A 23,034-nucleotide genomic window follows, 5' to 3' on the forward strand; every position below is an offset into this window, starting at 1 on the left:
AATCATCACCGTCGTTGTGGTACCGCTCAAAGAAAGTCAATGCACTGTCTAAACGTTTGGTTTTGTGCACATCCGTCATTTTCGGTACCCAACGTGCGCACAATTTTCGGTAATTGAAGTGCTCGGTCACAATGCCATACAAAAGACTACGAGAAACATTAGGGAAGACGTCCCGCAAGGAGGAAATCGTAAAGCGTCTGTTTTCTCTCACCTTATTGTCCACTTCCTGCCCCAAACATTCATTATAGCTGGAAGGACGCCCACTCCGTTGTTCGTCGTGCACATTTGTGCGGCCATCTTTAAATGCTCTGACACACTTTCTTACCATTCAATCATTCATAATGTTATCTCCGTAAACTGCACAGATCTCACGATGGATATCGATCGCTTTTAGGCGTATAGCACTAAGAAATTTTACAAGAGCCCGTACTTCACAGTCGGCGGGACTCACGATTACCGGAGGCACCTTAAACACTCAGTACACAACGTAAACAAGGAAGAAACACACTGTACTGGCGTCAGTGCGTAGATTAAGGTACAGGCTTTCATGTAAAACTAAAATTATTGAGATATCTTAGTATGTCTCTTTTTAATTTCAAACCGGTAATTACTTAAAAAACACGCGTCGCATTTATCTTTCTAGACAATAAGATGTCGGAATTCGGTCACCTATTTTCTGATTTTTATAACCCATTTTTCTACGTGATAGAACCTAAATTAAGATTCTTAGAACCCAAAAGTTCGAGGTCTAGTCATCAAAATAACACTACTTACAACGCAGCTCCTGCAGTGCACAGTATGAACATCAGACCTATAAAGTTGGGTACCCGAGAGGTACATAGTTTTCCGTCTAGACCGGCTCGAGTAGCGCAAGTTTAATCGTAAGCACCCGCTGCTGCTGCCGCTGCTGCTGCTAGTGCTCGCAATCGCCCCCTGCCCCCGGCGTACCTTGGTGGCCTTCTCCATGGCGCCCGCGGTGCCGAGCAGCTCCCCGCGCTGCAGCTTGCCCTGCACGTAGAAGGCGCCGAACAGCGGCGGCACGAAGGCCAGCACGAGCAGGCCCAGCCGCCACTCGTAGTACATGGCCAGCGCCACCGACAACACCAGCGTGCCCAGCGACTGCGTGATGGTGCCAATCCGCTGGCCCGTCGCCTGCGTCACAGTGCGGGAAGATGAAGCGAGTGAAGAGGGAGGATATCTGTGTCCTGACTTGTAGAAGTAACGTGTGGTCAAGGGGAGACGAGACTACCCTCTGAACATCTGACGCTTCAAATGAACAAAGCTTCATGAAAATTAGAGGTAAAATACAAAAAAGGCTTCAGGTTGGATGAAACATTTCAATAAGTTACCAGAGTCAAGAAAAATATGATGGCAAAATCCTTTATAGCATCCCTTCAAGTTTTCATTATATGAGAATACACAAGGTTGTGACTGTTGAAGAAGGAGCTTGTGCAGCATTAGATGTTTTTGCTTGTCCTAGCTCATACTTCATACTTATGGTGAGTTCAGAACAGAGAACTTTGTTTAGTATTATTTACCAGGTGATTAAAAAGTCATTATAAATTGGAAAACTTAATAAACCATGGAATAATGTAGATAGAGAGGTAAAAATTGACACACATGCTTGGAATGAGATTGGTTTTATTAGAACAAAAGAAAAACAAAGGTGCACAAAATGTGCGACAGATGGGGCTGGACAGCAAAACGTCAGTAACTGCGCATGACAATCGTTATGCTTGGCCTCCCAGGTCCACAGACCTCAGTCCGTGCGATTATTGGCTTTCGGGTTACCTGAAGTCGCATGTGTATCGTGATCAACCGACACCTCTATGGATGCTGAAAGACAACATCCGACGCCAATGCCGCACCATAACTCCGGACATGCTTTACAGTGCTGTTCACAACATTATTCCTCGACTACAGCTATTGTTGAGGAATGATGGTGGACATTTTCAGCATTTCCTGTAAAGTACATTATCTTTGCTTTGTCTTACATTGTTATGCTAATTACTGCTATTCTGACCAGATGAAGCGCCATCTGTCGGACATTTTTTGAAGTTTTGTATTTTTTTGGTTCTAATAAAACCCCATGTTATTTCAAGCATGTGTGTCAATTTGTACCTCTCTATCTACATTATTCCGTGATTTATTCAGTTTTCAAATTTATACTGACTTTTTGATCACCCTGTAATTGAGATAACAAAATTTATGTGTTCATTTGGTGGCACACAAAGGTTTGAAAAATGCTATACAAAATAATTTGGAATTTTATTACCTTCTCAGTTTCGAACTACGATTACTGCACACTTCATTTCTCAACACAGATACAAAGGATTTCCCACTTTTCTGTGGAAAAGATGTACATTTTTACAAACCTGAAAATTATACATGCATTGTGTAATTATCAGAAAAATAAAAGATATTAAGTATACACAAACAGCAAAAAAGGGTTAGCATCACCACAGTTCGCAGAAATCCTTACGATAGACGTTGGCTGTGGATATTGTATCACAGATAAAGTCCCTTTGACTGTTCAGAGATGTCACTAAACCAGCCCAAAGATGTAAGCAACCACTCACGTGCAACACCTACTAGACCGAGGGGGTCCGACAGCCGATCAGTTCCAGTCAATCCACCAGGAAGGAGGTACACTGCTCGCGTTGTGTGTAGCTCAACCATGCCTAGACGGTGAATGTCGTGATTCGATCGCGTCCGCATCGTTACGTTGGGCCAGGAAGGTCTCTCAACAACGGAAGTGTCTAGGCGTCTCGGAGTGAACCAAAGCGATGTTGTTCGGACATGGAGGAGACACAGAGAGAAAGGTACTGTCGATGACATGCCTCACTCAGTCCGCCCAAGGTCTACTACTGCAGAGGATGACCGCTACCTACGGATTATGGCTCGGAGAAACCCTGACAGCAACGCCACCATGTTGAATAATACTTTTCGTTCAGCCACAGTACGTCGTGTTACGACTCAATCTGTGCGCTATAGGTTGCATGATGCGCAACATCCTCCCGGCGTCCATGTCGAAGTCCATGTTTGCAACCATTACACCATGCTGCATGGTACACATGGGCCCAACAGCATGCCGAATGGACCGCTCAGGATTCGCATTACGTATTCTTCACTGATGAGTGTCACATATGCGTTCAACCAGACAATCGTCGGTTGAACCGGGCCGGGCTGGACGCCTTAGACATACTGTCCAGCGAGTGCAGCAAGGTGGAGATTCTCTGCTGGTTTGGGGTGGCGTTGTGTGGAGCCGACGTATGCCGCTGGTGGTCATGGAAGGCTGTGCGATACGTGAATTCCATCCTCCAGCTTATAGTGGAACCATATCGGCAGCATATTGGCGGGGCATTCGTCTTCATGGACGAAAATTCGCACTCGAATCGTGCACATCTTGTGAATGACTTCCTTCATCATAACGACATCGCTTGACTGGAGTGGCCAGCATATTCTCCAAACATCAACCCTATCGAACATGCGTGGGATAGACTGAAAACGGCTGTTTATGGACGACGTCACCCACAATCACTCTAAGGGATCTACGCCGAATCGCCGTTGAGGTGTGGGCCAACCTGGGCCAACAGTGCCTTGATGAACTTGTGGATAGTATGCCACGACAAATACAGACATGCATCAACGCAAGAAAACCTTTTACAGGGTATTAGAGGTACCAGTGTGTACAGAAGTCTGGACCACCACCTCTGAAGGTCTAGCTGTATGGTGGTACAACATAAAATGTGTGGTTTACATGAGCAATAAAAACGGCAAAAATGATGTGTATGTTGATCTGTCTTCCACTTTTCTGTACAGGTTCAGGAATTCTCGGAACCGAGGTGCAAAATAATATATACAGGGTGAGTCACCGAACGTTACCGCTATATATATTTTGTAAACGACATCAAATACTGACGAACCGATTCCACAGACCGAACGTGAGGATAGGGGCTTTGTATGCTAAGAAGTGATCTGTAGGCCTAATACAGTAGCCAACCTATCACGACTGAATGACTCCTCGTAACATATACAAACAACACAAATCTTTTTACATATTCAACATGTTTCTCAACGACGATGATATCTTAATTTCTTTACCTTTCAGTATGCAATCTTCATTCTATCAATTAAATCTGATATGGATTTGCAGTTCCTTCAAGCAGTGAAACTTTTCTATACTGTCAGGCAATCCAGCCTGGGTCTTTCGTCCAGGAACCGTCGGTGCCTTGTCAGATAACATGCTAATCTCGCACTTCTCATTCCTATGGAAGACTACAGAAAATTTCTCTTTTTGTTCTGTGGCTACGGCCCTTCTCATACTAATATAAATTCATTATCCGTTCTTCTTTCCCTCCCCCCCCCCTCTTTGGTTCATGAAGAGGGGCAGCAGCCTTTTCAGTAGTTGCAGGGGCAACAGTTTGGATGGTTGACTGATCTGGCCTTGTAACATTGACCAAAACGGCCTTGCTGAGCTGGCACTGCGAACGGCTGAAAGCAGGGGGAAACTGCAGCCGTGATTTCTCCCGCGGGCATGCAGCTTTACTGTGTGGTTAAATTATGATGACGTCCTCTTGGGTAAAATATTACGGTGGTAAAATAGTCCCCCATTTGGATCTCCGGGCGGGGATTACTCGGGAGGACGTCGTTATCGGAAGAAAGAAAACTGGCGTTCTATGTACCGAAGCGTGGAATGTCAGATCTACTATTATTCAAGGCTGGAGTAGTATGGAGAGCTGCATCAAACCAGTCTCAGGACGGAAGATCACAACATCAACAACAACAACATCCAGTCTTCAGTCATAATAGTTTGTTTGCTAAATTCGTTCCTTTGTGTATGCTTTTCTCTGTGGCTTTGAACTGCCCTGTTTTCTCCTAAAGGACAGCTCAGAATTTCGTCTCACTACCGTCTAACAGGCTTCACCCACGCGTCCACGGAAAAAATACTTAGCTTTGCTCCCGGCTCAATAGCGTGACCTTAGCTCCCTCCCCTGTATGTTGTCAGTGTGGTCTCTGCTCACACCCTGTATACTGACAGATTGGTCTGTGCTTCCCCCCCTCCCTCCCCCCCCCCCCCCTGTATGTTGACAGAATGGTCTCAGCTGAACCCCCTGTATGTTGGCAGGATAGTCGCTACTCACCCCCTGTATGTTGGCAGCATCTCCAGAGAGGCGTGCGCACAGCGCCCCTGTACTGTTGTTTTTGTCATCGAAGTAGGCCACCTCCTGGCGCAGCATCGCAGAGAACATCAGGCCTCGGAAGCGCATCGTCAGTTTCTCGCCGGCGATTCCGTACAGGTACGTCTAAAGGAGAGGAAAATGTGGCTACTTTGTTGAATGAAAAAATTGCAGACTAAACTATCTGCCATGGAGGTGGCTGTCATTTAAACTTCAGTAGTGATTAACAAAGGTAATGTTACAATTTATATAGCTATTTGCTCCATATTGCAGACCTGGATGAACGTCATGAAGCCCATGACGACGCCGACGATGACGAAGAGCAGCGAGAAGTAGTCTGTATCCGCGCGAATCTTGTCAGGGTCGTCTTGTCCAAGAGTCTGCGAACAACATTTTTACTACTTTACTGATTTTCAGAGCCAGTTGTAAACCTCAGAGAAGAGAAAAAGCAGTTTACAAAAGAGCAAAGAACTATTAATTTGTGTCAGTCTCTGAAAATAAGTAAACGTTACAGAGAACAAAAATTAGAAAACATATTACAGTACAAAATAAATAAAGGGCTCTCTCTACACACGAAATTTAGATCCGTTAAGCAGCAGGTATCTAAAAACAAGTTTCAGTTTTCCATGGAGTTCTATGTATTCAACACAAAATAACTGATGAAAAATGTTATAATGTTATTAATGCTACCAGAAAAAGACACATTACATCATTGGATGTACTCTTTGTATCATCACATCCGTAAATGGCCTTCTGTTCACTATCAAATTTAATTAATGAATACTCTTCAAATACGGCAATAAATGATGAATAAAAATTTTTATGGAGGGACTAGTCATGAAGATGTTGTACCAGCAAATAATTGACGAATATAGTTATTGGAACAGCAACTAAATATGTATGAAATTCCAAATAAACCACAAATATCTTGTGAAAATGGTACCTAAAGTGAAAATATATAGACATTATTGTCCCCCACGGCTTACACTGTCCGATTTTTTCACAAAGATAGAACATACAGTTTCATCAAAAAGTCTGATTCTTTTTATGGCATACATATGATAATCTTGCAAACGGCAGTCAATTAAGTGAAAGAAGAAGATGGTATTGGAAAACAGTCATACGGAATTTGTTTCTTCAATACATCTCCTGTACCACCACCTGTTATCATTGTCATACTTGATTTGTAATTCGTCTTCACTTGCCGTTATCATTTCTTCTTTCGTCTGTGTTCTCTGTCAGTTTTCTTCTGCAACACTAGTTCAGACAGAAACTTTGTACTTTTTTTCATTAACTTTCCTCTACAGAGTTATTCAGCTATCTCAATTTGCTTTACACGTGTCATGTGCCCTTGAATATCATCGTAGGAATATACACTCCTGGAAATTGAAATAAGAACACCGTGAATTCATTGTCCCAGGAAGGGGAAACTTTATTGACACATTCCTGGGGTCAGATACATCACATGATCACACTGACAGAACCACAGGCACATAGACACAGGCAACAGAGCATGCACAATGTCGGCACTAGTACAGTGTATATCCACCTTTCGCAGCAATGCAGGCTGCTATTCTCCCATGGAGACGATCGTAGAGATGCTGGATGTAGTCCTGTGGAACGGCTTGCCATGCCATTTCCACCTGGCGCCTCAGTTGGACCAGCGTTCGTGCTGGACGTGCAGACCGTGTGAGACGACGCTTCATCCAGTCCCAAACATGCTCAATTGGGGACAGATCCGGAGATCTTGCTGGCCAGGGTAGTTGACTTACACCTTCTAGAGCACGTTGGGTGGCACGGGATACATGCGGACGTGCATTGTCCTGTTGGAACAGCAAGTTCCCTTGCCGGGCTAGTAATGGTAGAACGATGGGTTCGATGACGGTTTGGATGTACCGTGCACTATTCAGTGTCCCCTCGACGATCACCAGTGGTGTACGGCCAGTGTAGGAGATCGCTCCCCACACCATGATGCCGGGTGTTGGCCCTGTGTGCCTCGGTCGTATGCAGTCCTGATTGTGGCGCTCACCTGCACGGCGCCAAACACGCATACGACCATCATTGGCACCAAGGCAGAAGCGACTCTCATCGCTGAAGACGACACGTCTCCATTCGTCCCTCCATTCACGCCTGTCGCGACACCACTGGAGGCGGGCTGCACGATGTTGGGGCGTGAGCGGAAGACGGCCTCACGGTGTGCGGGACCGTAGCCCAGCTTCATGGAGACGGTTGCGAATGGTCCTCGCCGATACCCCAGGAGCAACAGTGTCCCAAATTTGCTGGGAAGTGGCGGTGCGGTCCCCTACGGCACTGCGTAGGATCCTACGGTCTTGGCGTGCATCCGTGCGTCGCTGCGGTCCGGTCCCAGGTCGACGGGCACGTGCACCTTCCGCCGACCACTGGCGACAACATCGATGTACTGTGGAGACCTCACGCCCCACGTGTTGAGCAATTCGGCGGTACGTCCACCCGGCCTCCCGCATGCCCACTATACGCCCTCGCTCAAAGTCCGTCAACTGCACATACGGTTCACGTCCACGCTGTCGCGGCATGCTACCAGTTTTAAAGACTGCGATGGAGCTCCGTATGCCACGGCAAACTGGCTGACACTGACGGCGGCGGTGCACAAATGCTGCGCAGCTAGCGCCATTCGACGGCCAACACCGCGGTTCCTGGTGTGTCCGCTGTGCCGTGCGTGTGATCATTGCTTGTACAGCCCTCTCGCAGTGTCCGGAGCAAGTATGGTGGGTCTGACACACCGGTTTCAATGTGTTCTTTTTTCCATTTCCAGGAGTGTATAATATTGTTTCTGTAACTATTGTAGAAGGATAAACTATATCTCACAAACCATCTGGCACACTAGTACAAGAACCGTATCAAGATTATTCAAGAATAGTGTGAACTGAGGTTATCACGAAATACACTTCAAAAACTATATAATGATACTCGTTTTATCATTTAACTTACAATCCTGCAAGTCTCCCACGACTATAAGAAAACATACTCCCAATGTTTTACCTGCATACGTCTCACATCTTCTCCCTAAGAAACAATAACCGACTCGCCGTACCTGGCAAGGACACACCTTCTGATATCTCTACCCACCCATTCACATTTAACATAACCCTCCTTCCTTCTACACATCAGTGCTTCTCTTTTATTCCGCTCAATTCCCTCCAGTTCAGGAAGCTTACAATGGATTCCTTTTCCGAAACTAACATATCCGCATTTTTCCCGGGTTCGAGAAAGTATTATCCACAGCATCATTCTCCATCCAACAAATTAATAGTTCATACACGTTGCTGTCCCCATATGAATAATCTCATTCGCTTTCCACCGGCCCGTGTCATATCTATGGCATCAACATCACATAACGTTAAACTTATACGAAAAATCGTCATCTGTAATTATGCGAGAGTTGTGGAAAAACAAAGTTCCGATCGATTGCGAAGTGGAAACCACAATAAACAGTCGTTGAAGCTTTGCAAACTTGCACTTGGTAAGTCTGAAACTAAAATATCCCCATTTACCCTACTTTAAGAAAATATCATATACATCACCATTCTCCATCCAACAAATCCATAGTTACTACACATAGCTGTCCTCACATGAATAATTTCATTCGCTTTACACCCACAAGTGACACATCTATGGTGTTAGCAACAAATAACGTTAAAATAGTGCGAAAAACCTTGATCTGCAAATATACGAGGTATGTTCAAAACGAAGTTCTGTTATACGAAGCTAAATCACAAAAGGCAGTGGTTCACAGTTTACTTCGGTTTTTCCAGCCATTTCAGTAAATTTTGATACGCCACTTTCGTCAAGATGTAAGAGGTTCAGTGCTCTTCAGTTAGTCTATTTTTACTTTCTCATGGCAAAATCTTTGACGAGATAAAAGCGACAAAGTTTGCCGTTTATGGTTACCTTTCGCCATCGATGACGGTAAACTTCCGTAGGGTGAATTTGAACGTGTTTTTAAGCAATGAAAACAGCTCATGTTATTTACCAGGCTGGTTCGCAACAGTTTATTTTGCTCCCAGCTCGCAGAATTGCTGCTCAGCGCATTTTTATGTGACGAGGAAGTCGTCATCGACACGAAGCTTTTTTATTGGCTACAGTTGCTTCTAAGGACTCAAAGTCTGGTCAGCACCTGGGAAAAAGTAAACATTATCGGAAGGGCGCTAGGTCGACAAAACTTGTTATTCGTATGTGCACAGCCCAATTTAGATGTTTTAGGACAATCTGTAGTGATACGAGGGATCCAAAGGAAGAGAATGACTCACCCCAATGAGATCACCGAAGAGCACGGAGAAGAGCGGCATGGCGAAGCCGCTGACGACGGAGGCGACCGTCGCGATGACGAGCAGCAGCCACTCTGGCCGGTTGACGCGCAGGATCTTGAGGATGCTGGCCGCCTTGACGGTGCCCTCCTGGTAGTGCTCCGCCATGAGCCGCTGGCCCTCCGTCAGTTCTTCGTCGTCGTCGATGGCTGACGAGGCATTGCTGCGCACGCTGATCATCCGCTCAGCCTTCATGTGTTCCTTGCCTGCAAACGCACGTTTCAGTTAGGTTCCGCTAGGTCTACTTTCATGCCCCCTACCAAGTGCAAACATTCTCTATGAGCGGTAGTTTAACATTTTTCTAACGTCAAGGCCAGAAATAGCTGAGCGTGTATCGGCTTAGAACATCCCACCAATACGGAGGGTCAACTTACTTTACGCATATAACGTAAAAGGTCCAATGAACTTTCCTATATCATCGTACCTAGGCCTCCCATAATTCGAGAACGTAGAATTTCTCGCGAAAGCATTCACCCACCACAGCCACTTCCCACAAACGCGACGACGGAGACTAGCACAGGAATCTACGATGTTACGTGGAACCTCCACCCTGCCTCCCCCCCCCCCCGTCCACCCCCATGACATTCCCGTTTCCCGCCGCTGTACAGTTCCACATTGTATACACTGATAAGCCAAAAAATAATGACCACTGCCCACCGCGCGGTTCGATATCGCCTGGTGGCGTTGCGGGAACGTGACGCGATAGTGAAACTATGTGAGCGGAGCAGAGACGAATGGGTAATGATTGTAGCTACAATGTGGGCCTATGAACTGGTATCTCGAAAACGGTGAAGTTTGTCAAATGATCACGTGCAACTGTCATGGCAGAAAACAGTGAAACTCCGACTAGGCCATAAATGTGAGACCTGAGTTTCCCCTGGCGTATATAACTTTCAAATAACTACCGGGAATTCAGCCGGGTAACACTTTCAGCGACCGCCGATATTTCGGCGGGACAACACCTCGCCATTTTCAAGGCAAACTGCAGCGGACAGGCGGTTTACATGCAAATTTGAAACCTCGTTTCTCGGACTGAAGCAGGAAAGATCACACACACACTGAACACTAGGGGCACTTTGGTGCTGAATTAACTAATCTCTACCACCATGTGTTGACACCCACTTACTTATTATTTAATGACGAATAATACGAGGAGACAGATGGAGTTGCGATGGGTAGTCCGTTGTCTCCTGTGATCGCAAATTTGTTTATGGAAGACTTCGAGGAACGTGCACTGGAGTCGGCGCCTTTGAAACCCGCCTGTTTCTTTACATACGTTGACGATACCTTCGTTGTTTGGCCTCATGGTAGGGAGAATTTGAATGTCTTTCTAGAACATATGAACTCGATCCACCCGAACTTTCATTTTGCGATAGAGGAAGAGGATGATTGCCTTCCCTTTCTTGACGTGTTGGTTAGGAGGAAGGATGATGGATCATTGGGACATGCAGTCTACAAGAAACATACACCGATTTGTACTTGAAGGCTAATAGCTGTCACCATCCGGCTCAGCGTGAAGGGGCACTTCGTACCTTGGTACACAGGGAACATGTCGTTTCTGACGCTGAGACTTTGCCAGCTGAGCTGTCTCATCTTGAAGTAACATTTCGTCAAAATGGTTATAGCGATAGACAGATAGAACGTGCGTTGCGCTAACGACCAACTGTACATCGGGTGATTGATGAAAATTCTGAGTCCACACCTAAGTCTACTGCCTTTTTGCCTTACATAGGAAACACGTCCAACAAGATCGGTCGTATTTTACGGAAATACGATGTGAAATGTGTTTTCCGACCTCCATCTAAAATTAGAGCACATTCGAGTTCCGTTAAGGATGATCTTGGACTGCGTAATGCGGGTGTATGTCGTATTCCTTGTAGCTGCGTCATGGCATATATTGGTCAAACAATCAGGACCGTGGAGGACCAATGTACTGAGCATAAACGGTACACACGATTACAGCAGCCAATTAGATCTGCTTTTGCCGAACATTGCTTGGATACTGGTCACCCCATGTTGTATAATAACACCGAGATATTGGCATGCACGTCCAGCTATTGGCACAGTGTTATTAGGGAGGCAGTTGAGATTAAATTAGGAACAACCGCGTTAACAGGGATGGAGGTTTCTGTTTAAACTCTGTTTTCCAAAAACAGAGGGACAGAGTAAATCTACCTCACCTGCAAATTAATAATCTCACTATCGATAGCTCTGACTTTGGTCATCCTTGGTGGCACTAGTGTTCAGTGTGTGTGTTATCTTTCCTGCTTCAGTCCGAGAACCGAGTTACTAAATTTGCAACTACGCCGCCTGTCCGTTGGAGTTTGCGGGGTGTTCTCCCGCCGAAATATCGGCGGTCGCTGAAAGTGTTACCTGTCTGAATTCCCGGAAGTTATTTGAAAGGCCATAAATGACTGGACATTCATCAGTTTTCACAGGACGTGGGGTTTGGTGGGTTGTCTGCTGTGTAAAGTCGGATAGATGACGATCTGTACCACCTCTGGCGAAAGAGTATAATGCTGGTCCACGCATAAATGTTTCGGAGGACACCGTTCATCGTACAGTGTTGAACATGGGGCTCTGCCGCTGACGACTTCTACGTGTTCATATGCTGATACAATGGCATCGTCAGTTACGGTTGCAATGGTCACGGGATCATCGAAACTAGACATTAGATCAGTGGAGACGTATCTGTTCGTCGGATGAATCACGTTTTTGCTACACGAGGTCAATGGACGTCTCCGCAAACGTCGTCATACTGGCGAACGACGGGTCGAAACGTGCATTGCGCCACGAGCGCAGGCCGGTGGGAACAGCGTTATGCTGTTGGGAGACATCTGGTGCCATGTACTTCGACACACCTGAGAACAAACTGTCGCAACCGTGATACGCAGAAATGATGTTGTATTGCGTTCCAAAGATAACACAACAATTTATTAAGCAGGAGCTCAAGATGTTTTGGCTCGTCAGTGTATATATGTGCTACTTGGAAAAACATACGTCTTCTGCAGCTTTAAAAGTGAGATTATAGTGGGTAGGGGTTAATGCATATAAGCAGGAAAAACAATACTCTAATGTTCGTGTACGCTGCGTAACACAGTCACATCGATTAAATACCTAGAGCAACCGTTGCAGACCTACATGCAATGGAGCGAGGTGGTTAAGGGCACTACAAGGGAGGCGAATGGCCACATACCTAAAGATGACCGCATGGGGGCAGGACCATGTTGTACTTTGGAAAATACTTTTACATTGGAAAAAATATTGAATCCTTGGACTAATTTTTATAATTTCAGGTAAGGACTACAGCGTACGTGGAATAAGAGAATATATTGAATTTCTATTATGGGCCAGCCAGATGCGAAATTTTATTTGTGTTCCGAGGTACAACACTCTCACTACTGCTTCAGCGTTTGGGATCCCCACCAGTTGGGATTAAGGAAAGTCACAGAAGCAATTCAGAGGAAGATAGTGCTTTTTTCCGAAACATTGCCAGAAAAGTTTAGAGAAAGACCACTGGTAACAGCCCGGAGGACCAGCCACCTGCTCAACGTACATTCTGCCAAAGAATCACAAAGACAAGATTATATGACATGACTGTTTGTACGGGGACATACAGATAGTTATTTTCCCACGCTGAGTTTGCAAGTGAAACAGGAAAGGGAATGTCTGGCTGTAATAGAAGGTATCCTCCACAGTGCACCGTCTCGTAGCCTAAGGAATACGTATGTAGATACAGATACACTGAAGGGCCAAAGAAACTGATATAACTGCCTAATATCGTGTAGGGCCCACGCAAGCACCCAGAAGTGCCGCAACAGGACGTGTCATGGACTCGACTAATGTCTGCAGTTGTTCTAGAGGGAACGGACACAATGAATGCTCTAGGGCTGTCGATAAATCCGTAAGAGTACGAGGGGGTGGAGATCTCTTCCGAACAGCACGTTGCAATACATCTAATATATGGCTTTGGTGGCCAGCGGACGTGTTTAAACTCATAAAGTGTCCCTGGAGCCCGCATCTCGTGGTCGTGCGGTAGCGTTCTCGCTTCCCATGCCCGGGTTCCCGGGTTCGATTCCCGGCGGGGTCAGGGATTTTCTCTGCCTCGTGATGGCTGGGTGTTGTGTGCTGTCCTTAGGTTAGTTAGGTTTAAGTAGTTCTAAGTTCTAGGGGACTTATGACCACAGCAGTTGAGTCCCATAGTGCTCAGAGCCATTTTTTTGTCCCTGGAGCCACTCGGTAGCAATTTCGTAAGTGTGGGATGTCGCATTGTCCTGCTCGAATTGCCAAAGTCCGTCGGAATGCACAATGGACATGAATGGATGCAGGTGATCAGACAGGATGCTTACGTACGTGTCACCTGTCAGAGTCGTATCTAGACGTATCAGGGGTCCCGTATCACTCCAACTGCACACGCCGCACACCAATGCTGAGCCTCCATCAGTTTGAACAATCCCTTGCTGGCAAGCAGGGTCCATGGATTCATGAGGTTGTCTCCATACCCGTACACGTCCATCCGCTCGACACAATTTGACACGACACTCGTCCGACCAGGCAACATGTTTCCAGTCATCAACAGTCCCATTTCGGTGCTGACGGGCACAGCCGAGGCGTGAAGCTTTCCGTCGTGCAGTCATCAAGTGATCAAGAGTGTGCCTTCGCTCCGATAGCCCATATCGATGATATTTCGCACGCTGATTTACTGATGGCCCAGCACTGAAATCTGCAGCAATTTGTGAAAGGGTTGGACTTCTGTCACGTTGAACGATTATCTTCAGTCGTCGGTGGTCCCGTTTTTGCAGGATCCTTCTTCCGGCCGCAGCTATGTCTGGGATTTCATGTTTTACCCGATTATTGATATTTGCGGTACACTCGCGAAATGGTCGTACGGAAAAATCCCCGATTTCGTAGCTAACTCGGAGAAGCTGTCCCATCGCTCGTGTGCCGACTATATCTTCGCATTGTAACTCACTTAAATCCTGACAACCTGCCATTGTAGCAACAGTAACCGATCTACCAACTACATCAGACACTTGTTGTCTTATATACACTATGTGATCAAAAGTATCCGAACACCCCCAAAAACATATGTTTCTCATATTAGGTGCACTGTGCTGCCACCTACTGCCAGGTATTCCATATCAGCGACCTCAGTAGTCATTAGACATCGTGAGAGAGCAGAATAGGGCGCTCCGCGGAACTCACGGACTTCGAACCTGTTCAGGTGCTTGGGTGTCACTTATGTGATACGTCTGTACGCGAGATTTCCACACTCCTAAACATCCCTAGATCCAATGTTTCCGATGCGATAATGAAGTGGAAACGTGAAGGGACACGTATCGCACAAAAGCGTACAGGTCGTCCTCGTCTGCTGACTAACAGAGACGGCCGACATTTAAGGAGAGTTGTAATGTGTAATACGCAAACATCTCTCCAGACCATCACACGGGAATTCCAAACTGCTAACTATGACAGTTAGGCGGGAGGTGAGAAAACTTGGATTTCATGGTCCAGCGGCTAGTCATAAGCCACACATCTCGCCGGTAAATGCCAACTGACGCCTTGCTTAGTTTAAGGAGCGTAAACATTGGACGACTGAAAAAATGTGCTGTGGAGTGACGAACCACGGTACACAATGTGGCGATCCAACGAAAGTGTGTGAGTATGGCGAATTCCCGGTGAACATTTTCCAGCGTGTGTAGTGCCAAAAGTAAAATTCGGATGCGGTGGTCTTTTGGAGTGGTCGTGTTTTTCAAGGAGGGGGCTTACACTCCTTGTTGTTTTGCGTGGCACTATCACAGCAGACGCCTACAGTGATGTTTTAAGCACCTTCTTGCATCCCACTGTTGATGAGCAGTTTGGTAATGGCGATTGCATCTTTCAGCACGTTCGTTCGCCTGTTCATGACGTACGGCCTGTGGCGGAATGGTTACACGACAATAACATCCCTCTAATGGACTGGTCTGTACAGAGTCCAGACCTGAATCTTATGGAATCCCTTCGGGAATTTTTGGAACGCCGACTGCTTGCTCGGCCTCACCGACCGACATCAATATCTCTTCTCAGTGCAGCACTCCGTGGAGAATCGGCTGCCATTCCTCAAGAAATCTTCCAGTTCCTGATTGAACGTAAGCCTGCGAAAGTGGAAGCTGTTATCAACACTACGGGTGGGCGACCATCATTTTGAATTCCACCATCACCAATGGAGGGCGTGACGAACTTGTAAGTCATTTTCAGCCAGGTGTCCTCATACTTACATAGGGTAGTCGCTGCCGACCGCAGTGCCGTATTCTGCCTGTTTACATATCTCTGTATTTGAACACTCATGCCTATACCAGTTTCTTTGACGCTTGAGTGTATATACACATAGAAATGAATGAAACGAATATTGGGGTGATGGATAGCATTGCAGCTAACATTTAACCCCTTGGCTATGGTAGTGACCGAAGAAGGAAATGATGTTTACAATACATCTCAGTTATGCTTGTATCAGTTTTAATCTGCGATTGTCCAAATATAACTTACTTGTAAATAATAGTCAGCACTGTAACTTTTAAGACTTAGCTAGCATCGCAATTTGTGGGGTTGACGATTGAATATTTATGGAATGTAAGCATGACTGTCAACCAAGCTTCCATCAGATATACCATAGTATCTAAAAGTATACAGTCAAGATGAATAAGCAACAGGAAAATGTCTGATAGTAAATGTGTGATAGCTTGTTACCCATTGTTCCTCCGAGTTAGGATGCAATCGGGACGTTCAGTTTTCACTAATGTCTGTGTATATCTAACGAAAATCCAAGACCATAAGGCGATCGAGTAATTATCTGCTTTCGATCGCCATACAATAACACGCCTCTCGGGTCGCTTAAAGTAAATAAGGACCTCACAGGCCGGTAACGTGAGAGGTGAGACATCGTCAATTGGAATGAGGTTTATGGCTTTGCGTGGTTGGGGTTTAATATCCCGCCGAGTACGAAATAGCTATAGACGGATCAGTGACATGTTGTTGTTGTGGTCTTCAGTCCTGAGCCTGGTTTGATGCAGCTCTCCATGCTACTCTATCCCGTGCAAGCTTCTTCATCTCCCAGTACCTACCGCAACCTACATCCTTCCGAATCTGCTTAGTGTATTCCTCTCTTGGTCTCCCTCTACGACTTTTACCCTCCACGCTGCCCTCAAATACTAAATTGGTGATCCCTTCATGCCTCAGAACATGTCCTACCAACCGATCCCTTCTTCTAGTCAAGTTGTGCCACAAACTTATCCCAAATCCTATTCAATACTTCCTCATTAGTTATGTGATCTACCCATCTAATCTTCAGCGTTCTTCTGTAACACCACATTTTAAAAGCTTCTATTCTATTCTTGTCCAAAATATTTATCGTCCATGTTTCACTTCCATACATGGCTACACGCCATACAAATACTTTCAAAATTGACTTCCTGACACTTAAATCTATACTCGATGTTAACAAATTTCTCTTCATCAGAAATGCTTTCCTTGCCATTGCCAGTCTACATTTTATAACCTCTCTACTTCGACCATCATCAGTTATTTTGCTCCTAAAATATCAAAACTCATTTACTACTTTAAGTGTCTCATTTCCTAATCTAGGTCCCTCAGCATCACGCGGCTTTATTCGACTACATTCCATTATCCTCGTTTTGCTTTTGTTGATGTTCATCTTATATCCTCCTTTCAGGACAGTATCCATTCCGTTCAACTGTTCTTCCAAGTCCTTTGCTGTCTCTGACAGAAGTACAATGTCATCGGCGAACCTCAAAGTATTTATTTGTTTTCCATGGATTTTACTACCTACTCCGAATTTTTCTTTTGTTTCCTTCACTGCTTGCTTCACAGATGGAATAACATCTGTCTCACTCCCTTCCCAACCACTGCTTCCTTTTCATGCCCCTCGACCCTTATAACTGCCATCTGGTTTCTGTACAAATTGTAAATAGCCTTTCGCTCCCTGTATTTTACCCCTGCCACCTTCAGAATTTGAAAGAGAGTGTTCCTGTCAACATTGCCAAAAGCTTTCTCTAAGTCTACAAATGCTAGATACGTAGGTTTTCCCTTGCTTAATCTAGCTTCTAAGATAAGTCGTAGGGTCAGTATTCCCTCACGTGTTCCAACATTTCTACGAAATCCAAACTGATCTTCCCCCAAAATCGGCTTCTACTAGTTTTTCCATTCATCTGTAAAGAATTCGCGTTAGTATTTTGCAGCTGTGACTCATTAAACTGATAGTTCGGTAATTTTCACATCTGGCCACACCTGCTTTCTTTGGGATTGGAATTATTATATTCTTCTTGAAGTCTGAGGGTATTTCACCTGTTTCATATATCTTGCTCACCAGATGGTAGAGTTTTGTCAGGACTGGCTCTCCCAAGGCCGTCAGTAGTTTTAATGGAATGTTGTCTACTCCGGGGGCCTTGTTTCGACTCAGGTCTTCAGTGCTCTGTCAAACTCTTCACGCAGTATCGTATCTCCCATTTCATCTGCATCTACATTCTCTTCCATTTCCATAATATTGTCCTGAAGTACATCGCCCTTGTATAGACCCTCTATATACTCCTTCCTCCTTTCTGCTTTCCCTTCTTTGCTTAGAACTGGGTTTCCATGCCCTCAGGAAAAATTACGGCCGTAGTTACCCCTTGCTTTCAGCCGTTCGCAGTACCAGCACAGCAAGGCCGTTTTTGTTAGTGTTACAAGGCCAGATCAGTCAATCATCCAGACTGTTGCCCTTGCAACTGCTGAAAAGGCTGCAGCCCCTCTTCAGGAACCACACGTTTGTCAGGCCTCACAACAGATACCTCTCCGTTGTGGTTGCACCTACGGTACTACTAACTGTATCGCTGAGGCACGCAAGCCTCCCCACCAACGGCAAGGTCCATGGTTCATGGGGGGGGGGGGGGGGGTGTCGCTGACATGACGAGAGCATATCCTGAAGATGAGCAAGAAGGAGTGTTTAGAACTCACCTCCTTCTTCGCCTGGAGAAGTAGGATCCTCGGAGCCCGAAATCTGAGTGGTGACGAGGTCGAAATAGTGGCCACGATGCTCCATCAGCACATCGTGAGAGCCTTGCTCCACCACCCGGCCATCGTGGATCACAACTATCTTGTCTGCGTTGCGGATCGTTGACAGCCGGTGAGCCACGATGATCGTCGTCTGGCCCACGCTCGCCTGCCAAAGAGAAATACGATTACCTTCGGTAAGAGTTTTACTTTCGCCGCCATTTTCCAGTTCGTTGAACTTCTTGAGACCTGTCCCGAATCTCACATCTCTTCCTTATTGGTGCAAAATAGCTTACTTATGAATAATAACCATGTTCCCTATCATCAGTCTCATAAAACGATGCAGTAATTACCATACTTATTGTCGATCAGTCTTCGAGAACGACACTTTTTTATACTATGTGCAGAAAACGAAATCCGATAATACGGCCAGGCATGGTAAGGGGATGTCGAATCAAGTAAAACTACTCAAGTAGTCACATGTGGGAAATGTATCATTTTGGTAGTTTGGCCTTTAAACGGCAGTCAGTCAGCGAGGAGGAAATGGTCGTAAGAATTTTTGAGATAGTGGTAACCTAGCAGCACACACCTGCCGTTCTTGAGAGAGAGCTGGTCACTTATTATACGAAGTACATTTGTAGCGACTTTGGAGAAGAAACACCGAGTACGTACCGCAAAAAAATGTGATTTGCTTGGTGTGTCATCATTTACTGATGTATTAAAATATGTGTAACTTTCAGTTCTCGCTATTAAAACATTGCATCATCCAAGTTGTAGCCTACGTATTTCCGTACCTTCGCTTTCACATTAACAAATTATGGTACTACGGACATTTCTAGCGTAACCGATTTCTTAGTCAAATTGAAAAATCGACTCTAACGAGATTGACAGTGGATAGGAATTTAAATTTTGACTAGCTTTGAGTGTTGAAATAAAAAATTATCCTGAGCTGATTTAACCACTAAATGCTATCCTTGGGCGCTTGGGGAAGTCAGGTTTCACTCACCGGTATTCACGCACTCATGACTGGTTACCGTTTTCATAGGCTGTGGAGAATTCTTGCAGGGCAGAAGTATCTATGAAATCATTCTACTGTACACGTAGCCCATAAGAAACAGTCTCGGATGACATGCAAGTCCATAATTCTGCTGATTCTGATTTCTGATAACATCAACCGCCCACGTGTGCTACATTCGTGCATTTTCTTCAAGAGGTTCGATTTTTAGCGTTCTACTTTCTTGCCAGAGTTACGCGTCACAGGATTCGACGCTGAATCGGGGCTCGACAGAGAATAAATCACGCAGCTAAACGATGTGCTGTTTCACCCATGTATGACGTTCCTCTATCCAGTATCTACGAGAAAAACTACGATGCTGCATGTTTACTGATACAAACGCTGTGACTATAGGTATCAATTTCATAAATAAATCTGCCATCCACCACGGAAACATTTGATGGCAGAAACAACCAAAAAATGTCAGTGAGTGACATTTATCAGGATATAATTTTACAATATTAAATTTTGGAACAAAAATAGTTATTTTTCCTTTTGTGAATCCAGGTGAAGCACGTAACGTAAGGTAGTGACTACATACCAATAGATGTGACAGTTTGTGAAGGCCAGCATTTAAAATCCCAGTGTGTTTATGTAATCACAATTGCTGTACGACTCGTAAGTAATGGCTGTTTTTACGATGACGCGCTTCAGACACAAGAGGCTGTGCTGGGATGTGATACTAAGTATTGTACTTATTGCTGCCTTCCAGACAATTCATTGTAAGAAATTTAAATTGAATGCATGTTAGGTTATAAGTAAATGTGATTTTTCTGTTTACCGAAATGATATTTAGCAGTTGCAAACATTACTATGCTGTAGTCTCAAAATCATGTGCTTACCTACCGATAACTTCACAAGCACTACAGGGAAGAAGTGGGAGTACACTGCTGAAACCGCAGCCTACAGATTGGAATGGCTGGATGCGTCCGCCCCAAATTTTCAGTCCGGTTATCGATCGCTCTGAGCTGTAGTCGAATCATACCTTTACTCGTTTCTGGCACCTGTGGCAGCAGAACGTGCGAGCGACCAAACAGTCATTAGGATCTGCTGTTAGCCGAGAGAGGATTAAGTCATGTCCAGAGTAGCATGATGTAAAGAAAAACGAAGGAATCGAACTTGTACAAAATACCCGGCTGTGGTCAGCAACAATTCCTTAGAGCTACATTTCTTACGATTCATATCAAATTGAGCTTACATTATAGTAATGGCTAACTTCAACCCAACATTGTGAGTGAGTAACCTAGACTGTAGGGAATCCATTTGTGAATACTTTTGGGGAACAATAAACCTCTCCAGATCCATCATTAAGTTTACTTTGTTATCGAAACAACACAACTATTAAGAGTAATGAGGGGGCCGCATTTCACTGTTATGCACAGGGTCAGTAAAAATACCAATGACACGTGACATTCTTCTCTTAGCATCCTCGTCCCCCGATTGCATAGGTTGCTGCAAGCTGCATGGCAGATCAAAATACAGGGTAAAAGTTTCGCGAGGTGAATCTTTACAGCTGTCAAGAATTTGAAGAACTGAATGTTCGATGTGAGCTATACACGTTTATTCTTATTTTCTGCCAGTTTCTGTCGTAGAAGCCATCTTATTCCTGCGAAGATGGTCACTATGACCGAAAACAGGATAAAATAGACAAATTTTAACAGCTGATGGCGAACGTGCAGTTCTTCAAAATTCAGGGTGCTTCAGGTGAAATAGTAAATACTGTATGAGGTGATACTATTTATTAATTCGCAGAAAACATGCCCAGTATCAAGCACCCATTTATCGTTACTTATGGAGGCCTACCTGTTAAGTTGTAATGCCAACAAATACTCACAGAAGGTTTTAAGTATAAGCTAATCATTAAGTGGTGTTATGTTCTTTTTGTTATATTGTGTTAGTTGTTTATGTCATGTTATGTAACTTAATTTAGTTTTGCAGTTCTTAAATTGTAATACTATGTATCCAGTACTCTTTTAAAAGTCACCTAGGGACGAATAATGCCACTACTGGTACAACTATTACTATTAAGTTCAAAGTTTATTTTGATAAATGTCACCCATGCCTTCGATGCCCTTTCTAATTGTCTAGACAACACTTCATACATTGTAGTATTCTGAGGTCGTCTGTACTTTCCTTTATGAGACCAGCTGTACTGACAATCTGTTCAATCAATCCATCTCTAGCGATTACTTTTCATTTTTATGCTGTACCTTTCAACAATCTTAAAGGGATAAAATTCGGGGAACTTAGTGGGCAAAAGCGTGATCGTTTATGTCGATCCATTTTCCGCAGAATGTCAGATTATTAGATGATGTCTGACCTGGCCACTAAAATGTGGAGGGGGGCTCCGTCATGCTGGAATGCACCTACTCATCCTTGTAGCCACAGGAACATTTTACGCAAGTGGTAGAATCTCGTTTCCAGAAAAGCCTAGATAATGAGTTCCACTAAGACGATGCGGTGCCGTAGGAGGCCATGTCGACTGATCGTCTTTCTTACCATATCACACATTTACGAAGAGGTGTACGTGCCTTTGTGGAAGTAGACAAAGGCAAATGGTTTTCGCTACAAAAATGATCATCGATAAAAACAACCATAGCTACTGCAATACCAACAAGCGAAATAAAAACTGACGTCTGTGGCCAGCTGCATTTCTGCAACCAATCAAATTGGACAGTTGTTATATGGGATGCTTTCGCGAAGCTGTATATACTGATACTTCCTAAAATGCTTACTGTTGCTAATCAAACACTCTGTATGTGAGGAAAAACGTAGGGGGTTTACAATCGTAACTTCGGTTGGCCGTAGCACACACTGTTGTGTGACTATTTCTGCAGGACTTCGGACTACGGAGGTCCGCAGAAATGCTAACATTTGGCAGTAATCGTTCTGCACTAGTGCTGGCTGATGTGACCTCACTGAGGAACAGTCTCAGCTTCCAGAACTGCGCTGTAACATGTTGGCCGCTCATTTACGCGACGTGTTCGTGCATTGCTTTAGATTCTAGTGAAATAGTGGCATGTAAATTGCTGTTCCGCGCCGCGCGGAGTGGCCGTGCGGTTTGAGGCGGAATGTCACGGATTGCGCGGCCGCTCCCGCCGAAGGTTCGAGTCCTCCCACGGGCATGGGTGTGTGTGTTGTTCTTAGCGTAAGATAGTTTACTTTAGTATAAGTAGTGCGTAGGTCCTAGGGACCGATGACTTCCGCAGTTTGGTCCCTTAGGAATTCACACACATTTGAACGTTTTTGCTGTTTTGCTGTTCCTAGAAGGTGACTGCTATATTATATAAGGTGCCCAGCTTTGAAACTGACAATGGTGACTTAAAAATAAATTCAGACAACTTTAACTCTGAAGCTCGTACAGGGTTAAGAAGTTGCAAAGTATAATCCGTTTTTACTGGCCTGTTCTAAAGTGAATGTTGCAAACGAGAAT

General features: G+C 44.9%; 1 protein-coding gene across 1 annotated transcript in view; it reads right to left on the minus strand.

Moving 5' to 3' along the window:
- Positions 1–23,034, minus strand: part of LOC124805629 (ATP-dependent translocase ABCB1-like) — a 125,796-nt gene that overhangs the window by 44,072 nt on the left and 58,690 nt on the right. The window contains exons 12-17 of the mRNA XM_047266197.1: positions 18,508–18,716; positions 9,894–9,928; positions 9,467–9,672; positions 5,456–5,560; positions 5,145–5,306; positions 949–1,152 (exon numbers count right to left, since the gene is read on the minus strand). Of these exons, the coding sequence (XP_047122153.1) occupies positions 949–1,152; positions 5,145–5,306; positions 5,456–5,560; positions 9,467–9,672; positions 9,894–9,928; positions 18,508–18,716 (921 nt within the window). The remainder of the gene's footprint in view (positions 1–948; positions 1,153–5,144; positions 5,307–5,455; positions 5,561–9,466; positions 9,673–9,893; positions 9,929–18,507; positions 18,717–23,034) is intronic.

Source organism: Schistocerca piceifrons, chromosome 7 (genome assembly GCF_021461385.2).
Source record: "Schistocerca piceifrons isolate TAMUIC-IGC-003096 chromosome 7, iqSchPice1.1, whole genome shotgun sequence".
Lineage (NCBI taxonomy): Eukaryota > Metazoa > Arthropoda > Insecta > Orthoptera > Acrididae > Schistocerca > Schistocerca piceifrons.